Below are 22,280 nucleotides of genomic sequence, written 5' to 3' on the forward strand. Positions count from 1 at the left end.
TAGAGAGGAAAAAGCACACTTGATTCTGAAACGGAACAAATGTGGTCATCCTTTGTACTGAATATTTGAATCCTTGCATATCTAAGGCTTTGTTCACACAAATCCGATCTTTGGGATTGACCACATTAATAGAACTGAATCTGTTTGTGCAGACAATATCCAATATATCTCTATCGTTTTCCATTGTAATCACTAAAACATCAGAATGGAGCCAAGAGAATTATTCCTATAAGCAGTGAAAAGAAAGGACAGAAAACTGGAAATTTTACTTTCATCATGGATAAACTTATGAGCAGCATGAGACAACATACAGTAAACGACAGTATTTTACACTTTTTTTCATATGGAAACTGGAACTGCTCACTAACGTCCCTGATATACTTCAAGTGAAATTGAAGAACGAACTGGTGTGATGTCATTTCGAACAAAATCAGGCCAAAACAGTTTGTTTGGAGTTCGTTTCCGGAGTTTGAAAACAGTTTGCTAGCAGACTGCTAAACATCTTTGACCTACCATTGGTCTGTGGCTTTCTTTTCACTGCTTTAAGTTGTGGGTGTGGTTCTGGGGCTCCGCCCTCTTTGACGTGGAAATCTTCTCCGTTTAATTTCTTCTGTCCAGTCCATTGAGGTCAGGCGTCTGCGAGAGAAAACAAAAACACTGGAGAGCTGCTTTATTGTAGAAATTGACATGTAATTCTAATTGAAAGAGACTCTTTTTACCCCTTTTTATCCCTAAACGAAGAACGAAAAGGAAATTCACTGTAAGTATATTGGGGCATTCATTCATTCACTCACTATTCACTATATGATGATAGATTTGAGTATACTCATGACAAAGTTCTTTGTTCTTCATTTAGAGAAAAATGGTTTAGCAACTGTATGCTGTTTGGATTCACAAATACTGTGTGAGTGGGTGTAATGTAGGCCAGATAGTTAGAGCAGTACAGGTACACCTCACTCTGACCTCAAGAGGGGCACTAGCAACTGATGCTAGAGGCTGCGAGTGTCTTTGTTAGCGTGCCAGTTGACGCTAGATTGAATCCCGATCAGAGTGATGCGAGTTGGACCAGTTACAGTTCATTGGTGCCATGACCCAGACAAGAGTGAGGGTTAGGGGGGTGAGTGTAACGGAAGCCAGATGAATTGCGAGTAGCACCAGTTACACAGGCCATGAGCAGCATGTTTTCATTTTGGTGCCCATATTAATAGAAACGACAACTTACCGCTTATGCAGTATGTGCAAATCCAGCATGAAGGACTTGAAAAAAGGACTGGAAAAGATCTTTTTAAGTCCAGTCAGAAGGTGTTTAACAGCCAGTGAGAAGTTTTCCTAAAAGTTCGCACTGGCAAACTTTTTCGAACCACCAAAACTAACTGGTCACCTTCCCTAAAAATCACCTTCATTTTGACCACATTTCAAAATGACGTAACTGCTATTCGTTCTGTGATATGACTTGAAGTATACCGGGGCGTTAATGCAGTATAGTTCACTTTATGGGGAAAGAGTGAGTGAAAATGAATTTGGACACGAATTTAAAGAGATTCAATTTCTGCTCAAAATTTTGGGTTAGGGTAGGAACTCTAAATAAACACAGTGTATAAACGTATTTGACTCTAGAAACATTTAGACAGGGTCAAGTTTAAGACCCAAGACTGCAACCCATGAAATATTCATCAATCTGTCAATATTTCAAACAGCTTGTCACATTAGTTTGAAGTTCTGCCGTCTACACAATGCAACACAGTTTGAACGTGTCCCCCGTGGCAGTTGTACTTTAACAGTGTATTCCTTGTGCTCACATGCAAATTTTTGCGTGTTCTGTTTCATCACGGATTTAAAAATGTATAGGCCATTCTCAGGTCTGTTTATTTGTTTGTCTGCAGTGCCTACAACCATGCAAGGAATTATGGGATACAAGACAAGCCCTGTCTCCCAAGACCTGCGAGGTAAGTCTCTCCACAGAAGGTCTGTTTTAGAATTCCTCCCTGTGTTTTTGATGTCTGTAGATTGTTACAGCCGTGAAGGAAAGGCTAATTGCGTAGGATGTTTCTCTGATTAAAAACTATGCAAATCAACACAATGCACACATAAATATACCTCTGAGACGAGCTTATGTCTGTGTGAAATAAATTAGCACACAGAGCCATGGAGTCACGCTCTGCAATCAAAGCATGCATATGGTTTTGTGTGCATTAGGCGAATTCAAATTGAAGCAGAAACTGAATGACTCTCAGAATTCCGATGTGATTTTATGGCCCTTTTATCCCCTGTCCCCAGAGTGGTCTAGAGTTGAACACAGAGATTATGTTTCCCTCAGCTGAGATCAGCACGTTATTGAAGTGAAGCAGATAAGCGCCGTATTTACGTCCAGACCTTTGTTCTTCACAGCAAGTGCAACAACTGTTAACATCTTGTTGAAATTCAGCGATCATTATCTCAACAAATCTTTAATTTAAACAGTCAGCGTGAAGTGTTTCAATGCTTGAGTTCCATCAGATGGACGCGCTGTGTGGTTCAGCTGTGCACAAGACTTGTTGGGTAATAAGTACCCAGAATGCTTCACAGCCACTTAGAGACATGCAGTGAAGCTCTTTGTTGTTTTCCCAATTCTGTGATTCACCCAATGGAAGAAACATGCGCCTCGTTGAAACTGACAGAAGTGTTGAGTTGAGTAATCTTGGAGATGTTGTGCAGATGAAGTTTCCAGGGTGCCCCGCAGCCACATGTGTGTTCAGAATCGGAGAGGTTGTGTGTGTTTGACTCAGGCCATAAAGGACAGCGTGCCAACAGCGGCGAAAGTGTGTGAGTCAGTACAAGCACACGACGAAACAGAGACGCAGGGACCGTTGGACGCCTCTGTTGCTCATCTGGCATGTTTCGGTGGGTGGCATTGTCTAACCACTGCGTCCCACTCAGTGTCTGTCTTTCCTTCACTTTTTGTCACTCCCTGATTTTCCAGCTGCCTCTCATTAGTGGTGTGTGTTAAATCAAGCATCACTGTTACTATTGCTATTAAGGTTAGTGATTTGAACAAACCCCTATACAGTCCCTCCAGGATTTTGTAAGGACAGAAATGAACTCAAAAACAAGCAAATTCTTTTGCATTTTTGTCTTATTTCTGCTGTTTTTCAGCATAAACTGTTAACCTGAGTGGGAAAAAGTAATATTAGCTATTTAAAAAAAAAAAAAAAACATAATTCTGAGCCCAAACCAATTATTCAATACTTGTTCAGCTGGTCTGTTGCTGTATTTCAGTGAGGATTCAGGGATATAGTATGATGCACCAGGACTTTAACACCGTCAGGTTTATATACAATTGTTCAAAAGGGAAATAAAAGTTCTGAGTTCAGAGGGTGGTATTTAAAGGGGTCATGAACTGCATTATTTTATTATTTTATAATGTTTCTTGAGGTGCACTTATTATGTTAGTATGATTTTTACTTTTAATAAAAGGTATTTTTTTCTACCCTGATTTAATGCTGCATTCACGCCACCGTGTAATTACCGTAATCTTGAGATGACAACACGTGACATTATATTCAGAGCTGTTCACGTCCTCGGACTGGGAATTATGCATTTGTAATGCACCACTATCAATGCCTAAATGAATCTACAGCGGTCAGGTGGTACAGACATGGGAGCTTTCAGAAATCTCCTAGCGTACAAACTGTAATTACGAGCTCTATGAGGACGTGAACACTTTTTACAAGCCAGAATCTCGTAGTTACAGTAATTACGATATCCACTTTTGGCCCTCTGATTTGAACGCTCTGTGTCTGCTGTGAGACTTCAGTGTAAACGCCCTCTGCTGTGATTGGCTGAAATGTTTACATATGAAAATAGCTAAGTATTACGTGTGGAACTCGCAAAAACTTTTAGCTTTTTATCTGGTCACTGGTGATTTTGGATAGACATGTACACATAATCACAGTAAAATTGTTTTTTTGTTTTTTTTTGTATTATTATTATTGATTTTCAAATAATGCACATACAATAACAGCAATGAACAGACAGACGTACAAACAGACAGACAAACCTAAAGCGCTGAGAAATAAACAAATACATATAAAAAAAAGTATACATCTCTTACTGCATAGATTATTCAGAAACATGACAGAAAAATAAAAATAATAAAACAGAATAAAAACCTAGTTCTCTTGAAACAGATGGTCAGAGTTTCTGTAGAAAAGAATGCACGGGTTTCCATAGTCTCGAAAATTTGTCCGATTTGTGATTGAGATCGCAGGTTAATTTCTCCAAAGGAAAAAAGGCTGATAACTGAGATATCCACATGGTAACCGTTGGAACCTGGGGTGCAGACCACCTCAGTAGAATACATTTTTTAGCCAGAAATAAAAGGATTGTAAATAAATATTTGGCATCCAGTTCAAAAAAGTCTTTAGGAGTATGGTTCAGCAGGTAAAGTGAACGGCAAGAAATAAACCATTTACCAATTATCTCCTGGATCGCAGAACGCAGAAAAGAGACTCTGTGAAATGCTGAATTTGAAGGTATTTGAAAAAATCTACAGGGAAAATATTAAACTCTACTCTAATTTGCTCAAATGACCTCAGAGATTCAGAAATCATCAGACCTGAAAAATCAGACAAGCCCTTAGAACTCCAATCCAACAAACCAATACTCCTAATCTGAATGGGAAAATCAGGATTCAAAGCCAAGGGAGATTGAACAGAAATAACAAATATTTTTTTTCACAACTTTCCAAACCAGTATTGTATTATAAATAATTACATTATCAGTGAGGGAATTTATGTGGTCTATATTGTTAATAAACAAGAGGGACTCTAGTCTTCTGGGGTAACAAGACAGAGATTCAAAGTCCAATACAGGAGAACATCGTCTGGGAACAAAGAGATAACATGTTTTTTTCCCGTTCACTGTGATCCCACTAATATCAGGGTTAGTCCTGATGGATTCTGCCAGGGGCTCAATAAATAAAGTAAACAATAACAGTGATAGAGGACACCCCTGTAAAAACGTTTTTACTCACATAAGTGTGTTGCGCCGTTTCTGTCGGACCCAGTATAGAAGGAACAACATCATATTTTAATTTCAGGACCTCCGCAAATCCAATGCAGCTACTGTGTTTTTCCACAACCTGGCACTTCACAACATTTTGCACTCTTCAAAGACAAGTTTATCGCTTAGTTGCTCGATCCAGTGTTAGCATCATGTCTGTTATTTACCTACTACTACTACGAATCAGTGGGCGGGGCTACAGTAATAACGATGTAGAAGTAGGCATTGATCTTCTTCTGCAAAGGTGGTCTTTCACCTCTGACGTAATAAATAGGCACATTCCACAACCAGTAGTAATCTGGACTTGGTTTAAATTAAAGCTGTTTTTGGACTAACAAGGAAGTTTTCAGTTCTGAAACTTACAGTATGTTCTTGTAGTATGATGACCTGTTATATGTCAAAAGCTCAAGGAAAATTTGATTTCTCAATTCATGACCCGTTTAATATTTCCAAGTGATCTCTCCAAGTCATTCACAACCTAGACTTAATATTTACTTAATGTAATGTATATTGGGGCAAATATTTGCTAGTAAAATCTAGCCTTTTATCTTTGTCTCTCTACCTTCGGGAAGAAGCATCACGAGTGTGTGACCAGTGCTGAGTTTCTACGATCACTGCGGACACAGAAGCAGGGCGACTGTCCTCCGCCCCAGAGGGCATCAGGCTTCGCTGCAGCCTGCGTGGAGGGCTGTGCGATTGACCACGAGTGCTCTGGCTTCAAAAAGTGTTGCTCAAACGGATGTGGCCACACCTGCCAGTCCCCGGCCAACCTTTACAAAGGTATAACACACTGCAGGGTGTGATGGGAATGCACCTTAGGTTATGTGGTGAATGGTAGCTGCATTTAATTAGCATTACGTGATTCATTCATTGTGGATTGAAAATTTTTGCCAATGAATTTGATCTACAATGAAGAAAAGGGCTTCATTAAAGGGATAGTCCACCCAAAAATGTCCCTTCTGTCATTATTTACTCAACCTTATGTTGTTCCAAAGTTGTAAGACTTTGTATCTTGTGTGGAACATGAATATTTTTTGAAGAATGTTGGTGACCAAACAGTTTCGGTTCCATTGACTTCCACTAATGGACAAAAAAGGTCTGTCACGTCTACCATCATTATTCAAAATATCTTTCATGTTCCTCATAAGAAAGAAAGTAATGCAGGTTTGGAACAACATGAGGGTACGGAGCCCCACACATGACGTGCAGGGAAAAAAAAGTAAATTGTGCGCACGATTTACTAATTCGTTCCCTCAATTTACTAAATCGTGCACATGATTTATAATTCGAGGGAACGACTTAGTAAAGCGTGAGCATGATTTAGTAAATCGAGGGAACGAATTGGTAAATCGTGCACACGATTTAGCCTACTATTTTTTCCTGCATGTCATGGGCTCCGTATTACGGTGAGTAAATGATGACAGAATTTTCATTTTTGGTTGTACTATGCCTTTAAAAGGCTAAAATTAATTTAATAAATGAAAATCAATTTATTAGGATAATGATCTTATTAACCCTCTGATGTTGTCCTGTCATTTTTAACAAAAAAAAAATTTTTTTTTTTACATTTTTTAATTTTTAAAAATGGCTACTTCATCAGAATGGTATGAAACTTTTGCGGCAGTTGCTATGTGATCAAAAAAATAAATAAATTGCGGACTACTAAATGGTCATAAAAAAAAGTTAAACTTGTGTTGTTCACGGTCAGAAATGACTACCATAGGAAATGAATGAGAAATATGAAAAATGTGAAAAAAAAGAGCAATTTAGGGGGTACAATCTACAAATCAGCCACGATGCAGAACAAAGCACACAGCAATGAAGGGGTGACACTCTAAAGTATCAAGAGTGCAGAATATACACACTTCCCCACCTCCCAAATATATATGAACTGGTATTACTGTAACACAAAGCAAGTTTTTGCAAACACATAAAATCAATAATTCAGCCACATTGCAGTTAAAAAATGGACAGCAAGGCAGGGGTTACTGAAACATCAAGAGTACAAAACAGACACACCCACTCAAACATACACTCACACACACTCACAGACACAAACATACACAACACACTATTGTATACACATAAATGAACTGGTGCGGCTGTAAAAATATGGCAAAATTGAGCCAGAATTCCTTTTCAATTTGTCACATTTTTATTGAATTTTGATGTTATATGTAACAAAATGGTTTTCTCCATGTTCAGGTTTGACTGTAGTAAAATTAATAACACTTCAAATCAAGCTTTCAAACCAAAAATATCTAAACCTTCATAAAAAATAGTTTTTGAGAATGTCAACATATATATATATATATATATATATATATATATATATCCAAATCCACAACCTAATGAAAGTAAGTTTTTATGTCTAGAGTTTACAAGCCTTTTTATATAAAGCTATGAATCTAGTGGTTACAGAATCTTTTGGAATCTAGGAATCTAGTGGCATTACAGATATTTTTATTTTTTAACTTCCACTAATATGCCTTTAAAAATTGGATTTTAAAGGCCTTGTCTCTTTTTTAACATGAAATACAGCTTTAATTGAAAAAATAATATTTAAAAACTTTAGAAAAACATTTTTGTATTATTTTCAATGGGAAAAAAAAAATATTATAATTATTGCATAAATATTAATTAGTAACAAAATTCTCTCAAAATAATTTTTATTATTATTATTGTTATAATATTATTGAACAAAAATATATTACATTGATTTAATTGAAAATAAAAGGTATTGTTTGGTCACTTTTGACCAAGAACAACACAAGTGTGACTCCAAAATGAACAATACCAGACAGCTAAACCTGTAGTAAAGCCTTTTTGTTTTTAATATATTTTAATACAGAAATACAGTTTAAAATGTATGAAAGTAACATGAATACAAAATTACTACTAGATTACAAAGGTCTGGCACATGCATTTAAACTAGATTTTTAAATGATTTCTTTCATCTCAGACATCCTTATTTATTTTTAATTATTTATTTAATTATTTATTTATTTAATTCAATTCACAGCTGTGTCTACTGTTGTTTGTAAAAGGCAAGAATTAAATACTCAGTGAGGCTTTTTATATACCGTTGTAATTTTGAACTTATTAGCTGATTTATTGTCATTCTCGTTGTCCAAACAGTCTTCACTTGATTAAGAAAAACAGTTTTTTGTTTGTTTTGTTTTTTGCTTAGGAGTCCCTTTGAAGCCAAGGAGAGACATTTCCTTTTCAGAAGACCAGCACGGCCATCTGAAGGTGACATGGATGTCCAAGTTTAACGTCTCTGTTGAGCCGGTTATTTATATTCTTCAGAGGAGGTGGAATCATGGGATTCACCCCAGTGAGGACGAAGCATCGGCCTGGCAGACTGTTCTCATGGTAAATGACATGAGGCTGGATTAAGAATAAGTATAGAGTTTATTCAGACTGAGAGTAAGGACATGTGGGTTTGAGGTTTGTAGAATACATCTTAAACCCAGTGTTACATATAATTCTTTAGACCTAGTAACGTGTTTCAGGGATTCTTCTTAAAGAAAATGTCTCGGTTACATATGTAACCCTCGTTCCCTAAAGGAGGGAATGGAGACATCACGTTGAGTGAACCAACGAATTGGGAATCTCGCCAGAGAGACCAGTCTACTTTGAGTGTAACTAAACGAGCCAATACACATTGGCATGTGATTTTTGCGTCTGACTGCCACGCCCTGCAGCATGGGTATAAATAGGCAGCAGGTGCGACATATATTCAGTTTTTCACTGAGGAGTGACCCGGCCTCTCAGCGGTGGTACAGCAACTGTGGCGACAGGACAAAACGAGGGTCACATGTGTAACCGAGACGTTCCCTTTCAGTTGGTCATGTTCGACGCCTCGTTGAGTGAACTGACAAATTGGGAATCCCTACCTAGGCGCCAGTAATGCTGTCCCTTCCGGTGTCCTGCGTAAGCCTCCCTTTTATTAGGGCAGAAGATAGTACAGGGCTTAACACAGAGAAGGTCGATCACTGCTGTTCCTGCATGACCCACTCAGTGAGACTTGGATAACACTGGGAAAGCGTGCCCTTTCCACTGGAAAAGGAACACTGCGGAAGCCGCATCCTGCCACAGAAAGGTCTTGTGGACACATATGGACCCGTAGGGCCGTACTGCATATGGAAAGTCTCTGGAGTGGCTCTTGCCCAGTTAGGAAGAAGGCTACAACTGACGGAGACGATTCTATTACACGGAACGTGAAAATAGAGACACCAGCCACCATAGTCACATGTTGGCCGGGAGCCAGAGTGCCTGACATCAAAGCAAATTTAAAAGTGCTGGCTAATGCTAATTGTAAATATTTTAAGATTATTATTCACGTCAGCACTAATGATGTTCAACTTCGCCAGTCGGAGATCACTAATATTAACATTAAAGAGGTATGTGAACTCGCAAGTACTCGCAAAACTGTAATTTGCTCTGGTCCCCTTCCTGTTCGTCGGAGTGATGAGATACTTAGCAGACTATCATCACTCAGTGGCTGGCTGTCTAAGTGGTGTCCGCAGAATAATATAGGGTTTATAGACAATTGGAAAAGTTTTTGGGGCAGACCTGATCTGTTGAAAAGAGATGGTATCCATCCCTCCTGGGAGGGTGCCACTCTTCTCTCTAGTAATATAGCACATAGTCTTAGAGCTGAAACATGACAAACTGGGGCCCAGGTCAGAAAGCAGACAGACTGGCTAAACCGACCGTCTGCTGGCTGTCTCATGTCACAGAAGTTATATAAATCCCAACACATAGAAACTCTTTCACCTAGATATCATCACATAGAGACTGTGTCTGTACCCTGAATTAGTAAATACAAAAAACTCCCAAACCCATTTAAGGGTAAAAATGTAATTGATGTTCAACAAATAAAAAACATATATAATACTAATGAACAAATGATAAAGCTTGGGTTGCTGAATATTAGATCCCTTTCTTCAAAAGCACTTATTGTAAATGATATTATAACAGACAATCTAGATGTGCTGTGTTTGACAGAAACCTAACCATCCCACCATCCAGCAGGCCATCCTCTGCTTGGAGTCAGCCTTTCCATTCTGCTGGCCTCCGTAACAAACAAAGAGCTGCTCTGAGCTCCTGAAGCTTTGTGCAGAACGCAGATGGGACAGAGCAAAGCTAGGGCTGGGTCTGCCTTCTCTGGGGGCAGTGCTTGACTTCACTACCTGGTCCCTCAAGGGAGCAGTGGGACCCTTGGGCACATAGCCAGGCCGAGGTCTCAAGATCACGTGGGAACTGGCCCTAACTCTAAGCATGATTCGTAGACCAAAAATGTCTGCAGGTCCCCTACCCTCTTGATGGAGGCCATTGCAACCAGGAGCAAAGTTTTCATAGATAGAATTTTTAGCTCTGCCGACTGCAAAGGCTCGAATGGGACATTCTGAAATGCTCTAAGCACCAGAGCCAAATCCCAAGAGGGTATGGAGAGAGGGTGAGGAGGATTTAACCTTCTCGCCACCCTGAGGAACCTGACGACCAGGTCATGCTTCCATACCGACTTACCTCCTATGAGGTCGTGATATGCAGATATTGCAGCAGGTCAAACAAAATTAAACAAATGATTCTCCACCCGGCCCTCCTCTGGGGGAAGAGCAGCCCCGCCCATTTCCGGATTGCCCATCTCAGGGTTGATGTGCCCCCAGACACCAGCCACGAAAGCTCAAAACGAGACTGAGCATGCAGCAACCTGGGAAAGCATGGCTGTCAACTCTGAATCTGATTCAACATGAGCACAGCGATTGACATCTGATCCTCAGCTGGAACCCCGAATGAAATGCTAGGTCCCCCACGAGAAGGACTAGCTTCCCATCCAGGAAACTGCACAGCGTGCGATGTGCTAGAGTGGAAATGGCCGCAGCAACACTGGCAGGGATTTAGTGCAGCCTGCAGTGTGCACACACTCTCATTGAAGACACACTCTCTCTCTCTGAAGGCTCAGCACCGTCACACCAACACCGAACAAAGAGGCTTCTTCCCTGAAGAACTGGCTCTTTTTAATTTTAACACACTCTTTTATATCAGAAGAGCATAAACAGATGAACCGCTCAGCACCGAAGCGTAAAGCTGAATTATGCATTGCACCTGCTGCCTATTTATACCAATGCTGCAGGGCGTCACAGTCAGATGCAAAAATTGCATGCCAATGTGCATTGGCTCATTTAGTTACACTCGAAGTAGATTGGTCTCTCTGACAAGATTCCCAATTCGTTGGTTCACTCAACGTGACGTTGAATGTGACCAACTGAACAGGAACCTGCATGCTGTTCCATTCTCCATTCACAGATATGAAGTAAAGTGAATGGCCATAACATTCATACATTAGCTGATTTGTGTATACTTAGGTAGAATTATTTTATATGATATGGTTCATTAGCAATTGGTCTGTGATGTTTAGAGCATTTAGAGAGTGTTTATAATTTACTGTGCTGTAGAGCTAGACACATGACACATTGCCTGAAGCCATAGATTCAATCAGTCTGCACCTCTCTCACACTACTATTACCATGTATTAGCAAAGACCTCAGATGTACAAAGACTGTGCACTCATATTACTATGAATGAGAGAAAGTGCAGCTCACAATATAGCGGAATAAGTCCCGCCTTCTAAATAAAAAAGCCATTCGCCAGTTGGTTAAGTCATTGCATCACTGCAGCTGCCATTAGAATCTTTGTTGTGTACTTCAGATCTTAAAAAAGTATATTTTTAAAAAACTATACTTGCAGATAGTATAATATAAATTAACAAATACTTAACAAAATTAATAAACAAAAGGACACTTAAGTGTACTTAAAGAGAGACACTTTTGTGACTATGATTCTTAAGTACAAATATTTAAGTACAAAATACTTAAGTACACTTAAAATACTTAAGTACACTTACAGTGCACTTTGTAATAATGTAAAATTAAAATTTGTACTTTAAAATAGATTTTAAATTATTGTTTTAATAATTGTAATAGTTTTTCATGCTTTAAAGAAGTACAATTATTTTGATGTGTTGACTAAGATACTAAAGCACATGTAAAGTACTTGATTATAATTTTAATTGTAGTGTGTTATTCAGTGTTATTTAAAGATTTTATATTTTAAATCCACTAAATTGTGTCTTCATGATTACGTGTGTAATTACAAATGTATTTAAATACATGGCATACAAGTTTCAATGACATAAAAGTATATTTTAGTTTATCATAAATGCTTGTCAGACAATAGAAGTAATTATAAAATGACATAAGAAGATGTATTTAAGCCCTACTTAAGTGATTTCAAAAAAGCACTCTAAACTTCAGCTAATTATATTTAACAGAAATTCACGATGTGATCCAGGATGGCATTACAATAAATCATCCACTTGTTTCCGATGCTGGAATCCTTCTGATGTCTTTACAGAGACACAAACGAGTTGTTTAAACTGGACGCATCAAAGCAAACGTTCTTTCACTCTTCCACGTGTCTTGCTGATGACAGACTCAAGCGTGTGGAATAAGTGTCAGAAACTGAATGCACATCTGCTTACTGTACCCAGTGTAGACAACATCAGTGATTATAACGGGGCCTGTGGTGTGATGATGTATAACTATTCGTTGCTGTCTTGCTCTGGAGGGAGTCATATGCAAATTTATTTGCCCATATGACATCACAGATTCCCCGAGATGTTTTTTTTTTTTTTTTGAGCTTGATTAAATAAATGCTTTGTTTATAATGAGGAGGACATTTTAAACTATGAAACTTGCAGGATGTTTTAATGGTTCAAAGACCTCTTATATGTCAAAAGATCAAGGCAAATTTGAGTTCTCATTTCATGACCCCTTTAAAGTATGCGAAAGTGTATTTCTTTTTCACAAAGGTAAACATTTTTCACTTTTTAAACTGAGGAAAAGTCAAAATAATTTTCTACACAACATACCAGAGATGCTGTACATTGACATTGAATTGAAAATAACTCAGAATGTGTGTGTAAAAATCACACAATAAGTTTTTTAATGCTCACACTTAAATGAGAGCTCTAAAGCAGTTCTGAAAATGACTGGTCTTCTCAGGAGATTAAGACACACTGAAAGAAACAGGCAGCTCATTGTGCATTTCCTGAGCTCCCGATGGGATCTGTGATGTAATGGATAGGGATGTTTGAGCTGTGCTTTTCAACAGGCCTCTATAGAGAGATCTCCCTGCATTGGATCAAGCTGTCATTACTGTGACTCTTATCAGCATACAGCAGTGATGGAGCTCTTCCATCCTGCATCAGGAGTGGATTTGTCTTAATTAAAGACTCTCTGACCCTTCTCGCAGACCATGGAGGACCGCTCCGTGTTGAAGGACATCCGGCCCCACAGGTGGTACCAGTTTCGAGTTAGTGCGGTCAACAGTCAGGGCACAAGAGGCTTCACCACTCCCAGCAAGCATTTCTTTTCTGTACGAGGTAAAAAGCTCTATCAGCAAAACATTGTTTTCTGATGAAAACTCTTTATTTGTTTTGGATAATGGAAGTAATAAGGATGAATTCAAATAGACTTCCTGATGACATGCACTATTTCAAAGGATTATATTCTAAATAAACTTTCACTTGCAATGTCTTTCAAGCTTTTTTGCACATAAACAGTCATTTTCCACACTCCTCTTGACCTGTTTTCACACATTTTGCATCATGAGCAACACTGCTACAGCAGGCCTACGTTGAACTGGTTTCTTTAATAATAGTCATAAATTTAAAAAAATTGTATATTTACACTAAGAGTAAATAGCCTGTCTTGTTGGCAAAGGCTGTTTACACTAACTCTGCCCACCAATGTCTGGCCACACAAGATTATAAAAGACGCGCACCCCTTAATGTCTGCAGTGGCGTAGGCTGTCGGGAGTGTGGCTCGTGGAAATAGCTTTTGACACTTTACAATTTTACAATAAGGTTCCATTTATTAACTACATTCATTAACATGAACTAACAATGAAAAATACTTTTAAAGCATTTAAATAAATGAGAAATGTATGAAGTTTGAGTACAGATAAAGCTTACTTTTTATTTAAGGAATCAAAGAGGACTATGTGGAGGTATATTATGCACAGGAGCTTGTTTGGTTTTGATATGATTTATTTTATCTGATTTGTATGGCACTATTATCATCCCTCCCATATGTTTGGCTGCTTGGATCCATTACTCCTCAAAGTAAATAGTTTCTGAAGTAATTTTAAGATATATTTATTTTGTACAGAATAAAACACAGATATAATAGTTTGGTCAAATATGGCTTAGGGGCTGGTGGATAGTTTCCAGGGTTGGGTTTGGACCTTGAGTTTGGACGTGGGTTGGAAAATCCATCTTGGATCAAAATTGAAGATATGATCAGCTTTATCTCAGAGCAGCAATCTGATGTGGCAAGCATTTTTATGCATGTACAAACTTATCAGCACATGGCCTGGGTAAGGCTCCGTCCAGCATCTGCCTATGAATTTATTTCTTAATTTCTTCTAGAGATGCACCAATACCACATTTTCCAGAACCAGTCTGATACCTATACTTTCATTTTTGGTGCTTGCCAATACCAATACCTGTATTTACATTGCATTTGTAATTTTAAATATATTAGGTAGAGAAACCTAATATGAAAAATATAAATCATATTAGTTGGATTAATTTGTTTAGCAAATATATATTTCCTTCAGTTATTTACAAGCTTAATTATGCCTGTTAAAATGTATTGTTCAAGCTTCTTTTACATTCACTGTTCATTCTATTGCTCTATCACATTTTATCTTTCATTTGAAGGATTAGTTCACTTTCAAATGAAGATTACCCCAAGCTTTACTCACCCTCAAGTCAACCTTTCTTGTTTCTGACGAACACAATCGTAGAAATATTAATAAATATCCTGACCCATCCAAGCTTTATAATGGCAGTATGCATTACCAAACGAGTAGATCACCTTCCGTATTCTTCAAAAAGCTTACGCTGTACGTTCTACGCCTTTCCTATTCAACTTAGGGAACTGACACGAAGCCAGTTCTGTTTTTTCCATAATTTGAATACGGAAGGCGGTCTGGCAGAAGCTAGATATTTACTTCATAATTTACTTATAACTTGTTAAATTTGGATTTTTTTTTTTTTTTACACAAACGCATCGCTTCACTTCAGAAGGCCTTTATTAACCCTCCGGAGCCGTGTGGAATGTGTTTATGATGGATGTGGATGGAGACACTTTCTTCAGCTCATACTCGTTTTGTAACGCATAGTGCCATTATAAAGCTCAAATGCGTCAGGATATTTATTAATATTTCTCAGATTGTCTTTGTCAGAAAGAAGAAAGTCATAAACACCCAGGATGGCTTGAGGGTGAGTAAAGCTTGGGGTAATTTTCATTTGAAAGTGAACTAATCCTTTAATAGCACAGCGCATATTTTGAGCTGCAGGTATCACAATTCTCTGTTTCAGTTTTGCTGCAACAGCAAAAACTACTAGCCTAACTAATTTAAATTTAAAACATTATTAAATGCAAGTAAACAGTCAGTAATAAAATATGAACAAATAATCAAATTACAAATAGCACAAATAAATACAATAGAACAAACATACAAATGAAATATTGCTTTTCAGGTACATAATTTGAATAAAGTAAGGCCGAAATGCATCAGTGTGCAGTGTTTTAGTCATTTTTAAAGTTTCTATTGAGATAGCCATGATGTGAATAAAGGCTTTTTAAACTTTTTTTGGACTGGAAGACGTGCCTTGGATTTTTTTCTGAAAGTATAAATGAATCTTTTTTTAAAGTTACAAAAGTTATTTAGTCAAGAGCAGTGAGTGATTTCTTTTGTTTGATTAACAATAAAAACAGCAGCAGGTTTATTAAAGCTGCTGTCACTTTAAGACCTAATGCACAGATCCAATAACCTGTTACACATGCATTATAAAATGAATAAAACTACTCGTTATACATAAATCACGTAACAGTTCATGTTTTTACTTTCATACACAATTTAGTTTTAATCCAAATGAGCATGCAACAGAAGTGCACGCTCTTTCCCTTTTTACTGTCAATTAATGTTAAAAATATGTGCCTTGTTTTACTTTCTTTGCTATTGACATATCCGACCAAATTACAAACTTCCAGCAATGTCTGCAGCAGCTATATAGGTGTAAATATTTAATTTGTTTAACATTCTATTAATTAGATACATTTACTTCATAGACATCCTTCTATTTTATCGCCAGTATGCCCTCTGTTCGCTCTGTCTCTGTTGTCTGTGTTTCTCTGGACACAAACACTATACAGACATGGAGTTGTACACGTTTTTAATATCAGAGCATTTTAATGATAACGAGTATGTGCGCGGTATTGGGCCCGATACTGATACTGGTATTGGTATCGGTGCATCCCTAGTTTCTTCAATATAATGCAGAAATACTTTGAAAATTACATTACAAAGAGCTGATTCTGACACTCCATACTGACTTTCCACGCAGGTCATTCAACCAATATATATGTCTTTTTGAAATAAGTAAGTTAAAATGGCCCTAAAAAATTTGTACTCACATTCCACCACACATATCAGTGTCAGCATTTTCCATGCATGTTCATGACCCTAAATGAGAAAAAGTTACACAATATCAAGAAAAATCATAGGTTTACCAGTATTTTCGATAAAAATTTATTTGGGTCAAATTGATCCGCAACATAATATGGTAACCGTGATTTTGCCAACTAAGACATGTTCCTGGATCAACATATTTTGTTGATCCTGGAACAACATTCCTGTCCAAAAATTTAATCCTAACCCTAAACCTAACCCTACCCATAACTTATCCCTAAAATCAGAGGGGAATGATAGGTGAATAACACTGATGTAGAAGCACCTAACCCTGGGGCCATTTGCATAAACTTGGCCACTGTGTTAAGACTGTGTCTTAAGAATTAGTTTGACCAACTAGCAGTTAGATAAGAGGTAATCAGCCTTACTTTTCCAATTCAAATTAGAGGGATCTACCTTTATATGTAACTGACTTTAAAAAGTTAGGGCCAGTCTTGAAGGAAAAAAATCTAACTTTTAAGACTAGTCTAAGTAGTTTATGCAACTGGCCACTGGCTCCATGTTGTTCAATGAGTTGGTTTATGTCTCCAGAGCAAAAACTCACTTTTACTGGTGACCCCTAGCCATTCAGAATTTAGTTTACGCTCTGCTAAAGGCTTTGTGTCTGTGACACAGTGCAGTGCAGAGAATGTGCAATCCCCAAAGGACAAACCAGAGACCGCAGCAGTACTGCATCACTGCCATCAGCCACCTCTGGAAAACCACTCTGCCATAAACCCCAGAAATCCTCTGACTGAGGTCTTGCAGACACACGGTCACCCATACACATACACACAAATACAACACCTCCTGCATTCAGGATCTGGCCAGTGCTCAGTATGTCAGATGTGAAACATGTTTCTAATAGTATGAAATAAGCTTTTCCATGGATGCGAAAAACATCCTTCTGGGCAAGCTGAAATCAAACTCGGCAACAGATTCAAACCTGGACTTTCAGTTTTGGATACGTTTGAACAAAAGTTTTTTGGTACCAGTTTATTTAATTTCATATCTGTGATACTCTCTGATCTGAATGATACGGCCCATATCATTCAAGACCTCAGGGGTGCTTGCGTTGGCATGTTTCGAGTGCAAGCCCGGCTCAACACCGAGGCCAAGATATAATTACACACAGACTGAGGCAACACTCGACCCGCTGCCAACAATGACTGGAATCAAACCTTCTGCTATTTTGAAAGATTACAAACTCTTGGAGAGCGTGTGCTAAACTGAGCAAGAATAAATCGAGTGTGAGAAATATCTGACATCTTCCACTGATGCCCTGGGAGTGTCATCCAAGCTGTTTCTCAATGCCCGATCTGCCTCATGTCAAGACAGTCAACAAGCATTAGCTCAAAGTGAAACGAAAATTAGCGTGCTCCAACACTGAAGCAATATTTCATATATTATCCACTGGCGCAGGCATCTCCAGAACCCATTGACACATAAACACAAAATTTGCACAAAACATTCTGTAGAGAACTTGGAAAGAACTTTCTACCACATGGATTTCGTTCATCCTATTTTAAGCCTTAAACATGAAACTGCTCGAGAATGTGAAGTCCAAGGGTTGGGAGGGGTCGAATTAAGTATGCTTGAGGTCAGAGGTTGGGCGCGTGGCTGCTGTTGCTGGAGGGAAACTTGCAGATGAAGGACCCTGCGTGACTTAATGACTCTGTGAGAACAAAAACAAAGTGACAGTTATGTGCTAGTGAACTAGCCATTATGTGCTTTGTTTTGTTGCTGCCCCCCAGTCTGAAATGAAACCGACATCAATGGGACCCGCAGACCAAACACAGTCTCTTCAGAAGCAGCCCACAGGCATGACATTAGCATGTGAGGTAAACTGACATATCAAAGTATCTTTTCTCTGTCATGGTTAATGAAAATGAAAGCACACTGATTGGCCTCCAAGGTAAAGCAGCTGGCCTTTTGCTTTAATTGGAAACAGAGTTTCTGCTGTGCGTCTTTGAAACAAAATGGAATGCATTACTGGTCAAGTCAAGTCAAGTCACCTTTATTTATATAGTGCTTTTTACAATGCAATGATAACTGGTGAACAATTTTGTCCAGCTTAAGTAAATTCAGTATTGATTCATTCGGTTGTAAAAATCAATAATTAGTTCATTTATCTATATATCAGCACTGGAGAAAACAGTGATGTCATCGTGTCATTCTGTTCGCATACAATGGTGTCAATGCAGGCAGATCAAAAACATTGTTGAATATTAAGTGTCCCCAACTAAGCAAGCCAGAGGCGACAGTGGCAAGGAACCCAAACTCCATCAGGTGACATCAGATGACAAACAGTGATAAGAATGGAGAAAAAAACCTTGGGAGAAACCAGGCTCAGTCGGGGGGCCAGTTCTCCTCTGGCCAACAGCGAACAGTGCATGATTATGATTCAGGCAACATTACAGGTCATAAGTCCGATTTGGATTGCAACAGTCAAAATATTTGGTCCAGTTCCATCTAGTTGAAGATCGTATTCATCACGCCGATTTGGGACAGTTTTGTGGGAATCTGTGCCACTGGCTGTTGTGTTGGTGAGGCCTTCACAGGGATGATCTAGTTGACTCAATCTCTGCTGACACTTCAGGGCTGCGTTGTCGTCGTGTCTAGGCACAAGTCCTCCATCTGATCTGGATACGGCCTGAATCCGGCTGACTACGGTAAACCTTGGGATAAACAGAAAGACTAATATTAGCGTAGATGCCATTCTTCTTCTGATGTAATGAGTACATCTGGTGTTATAGGAAGTGTTCCCGGTTCCGGCTGACCTAATTTATGCAGCCTAACAATCCTTTAACGGATTTGAAAATATAAATTGATAATGTGTTATGTGTATGCCAGGGTAAATTAGTCTAGATTTAAACTGACAGAGTGTGTCTGCTTCCCGAACAATGCTAAGAAGATTGTTCTAGAATTTAGGTGCCAAATAGGAGAAGGATCTACCGTCTGCGGTTGATTTTGATATTCTAGGTATTAATAAATCTGAATGCAATATTGAATTCTGAGATTGCAATAGACGTGAAGGACTATAATGTGTTAAGAGCTCACTCAGATACTGGGTAGCTAAACTATTTAGTGCTTTGTAAGTGATTAGCAAGATTTTAAAATCTATACAATGTTTAATAGGGAGCCAATACAGTGTTGACAGAACCAGGTGTTTAGTCATACTTCCTGGTTCTAGTAAGAACTCTAGCTGCTGCGTTTTGGACCAGCTGTAGTTTGTTTGTCAAGCGAGCAGGGCAACCACTGTAGCAAATTAGCTCAAAATAAATATGAATAATTAATCGTAACTAGTTATAATTAATTATAAATATTTGGATCAGTTAATAAAATTAACTTAATTTAATAAAATTAATATTACAATCAATTAACCTGTTGTCCAATGAACACACAGTGTTAATTGTTTATTAATTCTAAGAAATGTTCATTTCCAGGTTATGGGAAATAACAATCTTATTGTACAGTACTACTCAGAGCCTGTAGTCAGGATCTGCATGAATAGGGACTCCAGTATATGAGCGTGAAACATAGACAACTTTACGTGTGACATGAACAAGACTTTATTAACTAGACTAAATACTTAATTACTCTAACATACATGCATACAGTTTACCAAGGGGTAGAGAGAGTTGAAGCAGAGTATATTAAAGCAAGAAGTTACAGCATTGTTTGAAATTCAGCAGATCAACAGCCTTGAGCAAACCATCAGTTTAGTTTTAACAGGCTCTTCTTTAAAAGGGGTAAGGATATTCAATGTATCAGATAATGAGACTAAGTTTGATACTTGCATGTCTCTCCAAGTTAAATTAAAACTGTCCTGATGCGATTTGTGGAGGCTCCTGTTGAATCTTTGCTGATATTGTCTTGATGAAAGAGAACCAGTTGGATTCAGAGGATCTTTGGTGAATGGAAGGTCTAGGCCGAAGCCTGGCACAAGCTTGGGGGTTCCTTAGAAGCTTCTAGCTTCTCACAGCATCATCTTAACATCAGCATTTGTCAGTAAAAGAGAAGAGAGCTTGATCTTGTGATCAGTGAATATAAGGGGTGAAGATGTCACACCCTCTTAAGGTGTCCGAGCCAATAAGGAGTTGCCCCCTTGGAGGGACACTTTTTTGAGTCTTTGTGACTTTGGCAGGATATTAGCATAAGAAACTGGATTGGATGAATGAGAGAAGAACCCTCTAGATTCTTATAATACTAATGTGTCACAGAGTTAGTAACATGTAACATAAATTACCAAATAGGAAACGAAAGTTGGAGTCCGTAGATACCAAACATGCTACCAATGTAATTTCAGTTAACTGTACATTTGCAACTCTGGAACATTAATACCAAAATAGTTCAAAGGAGAGAATTAATACATAGAATAAGGCCTATAAAAGGAAAGTCATGAGATGGGAAAATTGGATACATGTTTATGCATTTCCCAAGTGGTTATATAGAGAATACATAGGATTAAGAGTTTATTTGTCCTTCTCGGAAAGAATGAAGTCAGAGTCACTAGTCTCTGCAAAATTCTTTCTGATCGTAAAAGTACCATGTATCTATAACAGGACACCTAGTTCTGCCTGTGTGTTAGCTACGTTTGGGATGCTAGTTGCAGTTTTAGGGGGATGGGTTCACAGAACTTTGATAGAGTGAGTTTATGGGTAATTCATTAAATATAATGAATAATTGTGTGCCTGTGCCTGATTATGTGCCACCACCTAGTAGAGCGTTACAGTAATCTAGCCTTGAGGTCATGAACGCATGAACTAACTGTTCCGCATGTTTCATTGAAAGCATATGTCATAGTTTAGATATATTTTTAAGATGGAAGAATGCGGTTTTACAGATGCTAGAAACATGACTTTCAAATGAGAGATTGGTATTAAAGAGCACACCCAGGTTCCTAACTGACAACGAAGACTTAACAGAGCAGCCATCAAGTGTTACAGTATTTTAGGTTATTACGTGCAGAGGTTTTTGGTCCAATAATTAGAATCTCTGTTTTTTCTGTGTTTAGTAGTAGGAAATTACTGGTCATCCAATTTTTTATATCAGCTATGCATTCCATTAATTTTGTGATTTGGTAAGTTTCGCCAGGGCACAAAGAAATATAGAGCTGAGTATCATCAGCGTAACAGTGAAAACTAACGCCATGCTTCCTAATGATATCTCCCAAGTGTAGCATGTACAGAGTGAAAAGCAACGGTCCTAGAACTGAGCCTTGGATACTCCATATTGAACTTGTGATCGATATGACATCTCTTGGTTTACTACTACGAACTGATAACGGTCAGATAAGTAAGATTTGAACCATGCCAATGCAATTCCACTAATGCCAACATATTGGTGTGTGTGCTAAGTCAAGTATCACTATTAATATTGCTCATGCCTAAGGTTAGTGACTAATTCTACATGCTACAATCATGAATAATATCTCAAATAGTGTGAGTTGTTGAGGGAAGGTGTGCTGTTACTTTTCTAAATTATTCGACATATGGTTTTTGCCTGGCCAATGATAAAATGTAAGTAAGAACCAGGCTCCCAGAACACCTTAGCAACCACTAACACCTCCCTTAGCATCCTTTATGAAAAAGAAGAATGTGCGCTTGTAGTGTACTTCAGATCTTAAAAGTATATTTCAGAAAATTGTG

At 38.2% G+C, this 22,280-nt stretch overlaps 1 protein-coding gene across 3 annotated transcripts in view; it reads left to right on the top strand.

Moving 5' to 3' along the window:
* The window catches only part of anos1b (anosmin 1b), a 111,704-nt gene that overhangs the window by 68,892 nt on the left and 20,532 nt on the right, over nt 1–22,280 (top strand). For 2 of the 3 annotated variants that reach the window (XM_051908830.1, XM_051908828.1), the window contains 4 exons: nt 1,884–1,946; nt 5,613–5,820; nt 8,231–8,415; nt 13,363–13,492. In XM_051908830.1, the coding sequence (XP_051764790.1) occupies nt 1,884–1,946; nt 5,613–5,820; nt 8,231–8,415; nt 13,363–13,492 (586 nt within the window). The remainder of the gene's footprint in view (nt 1–1,883; nt 1,947–5,612; nt 5,821–8,230; nt 8,416–13,362; nt 13,493–22,280) is intronic. The other variant, XM_051908829.1, reaches the window with a different exon arrangement.

Source organism: Ctenopharyngodon idella, chromosome 10, assembly GCF_019924925.1.
Source record: "Ctenopharyngodon idella isolate HZGC_01 chromosome 10, HZGC01, whole genome shotgun sequence".
NCBI lineage: Eukaryota > Metazoa > Chordata > Actinopteri > Cypriniformes > Xenocyprididae > Ctenopharyngodon > Ctenopharyngodon idella.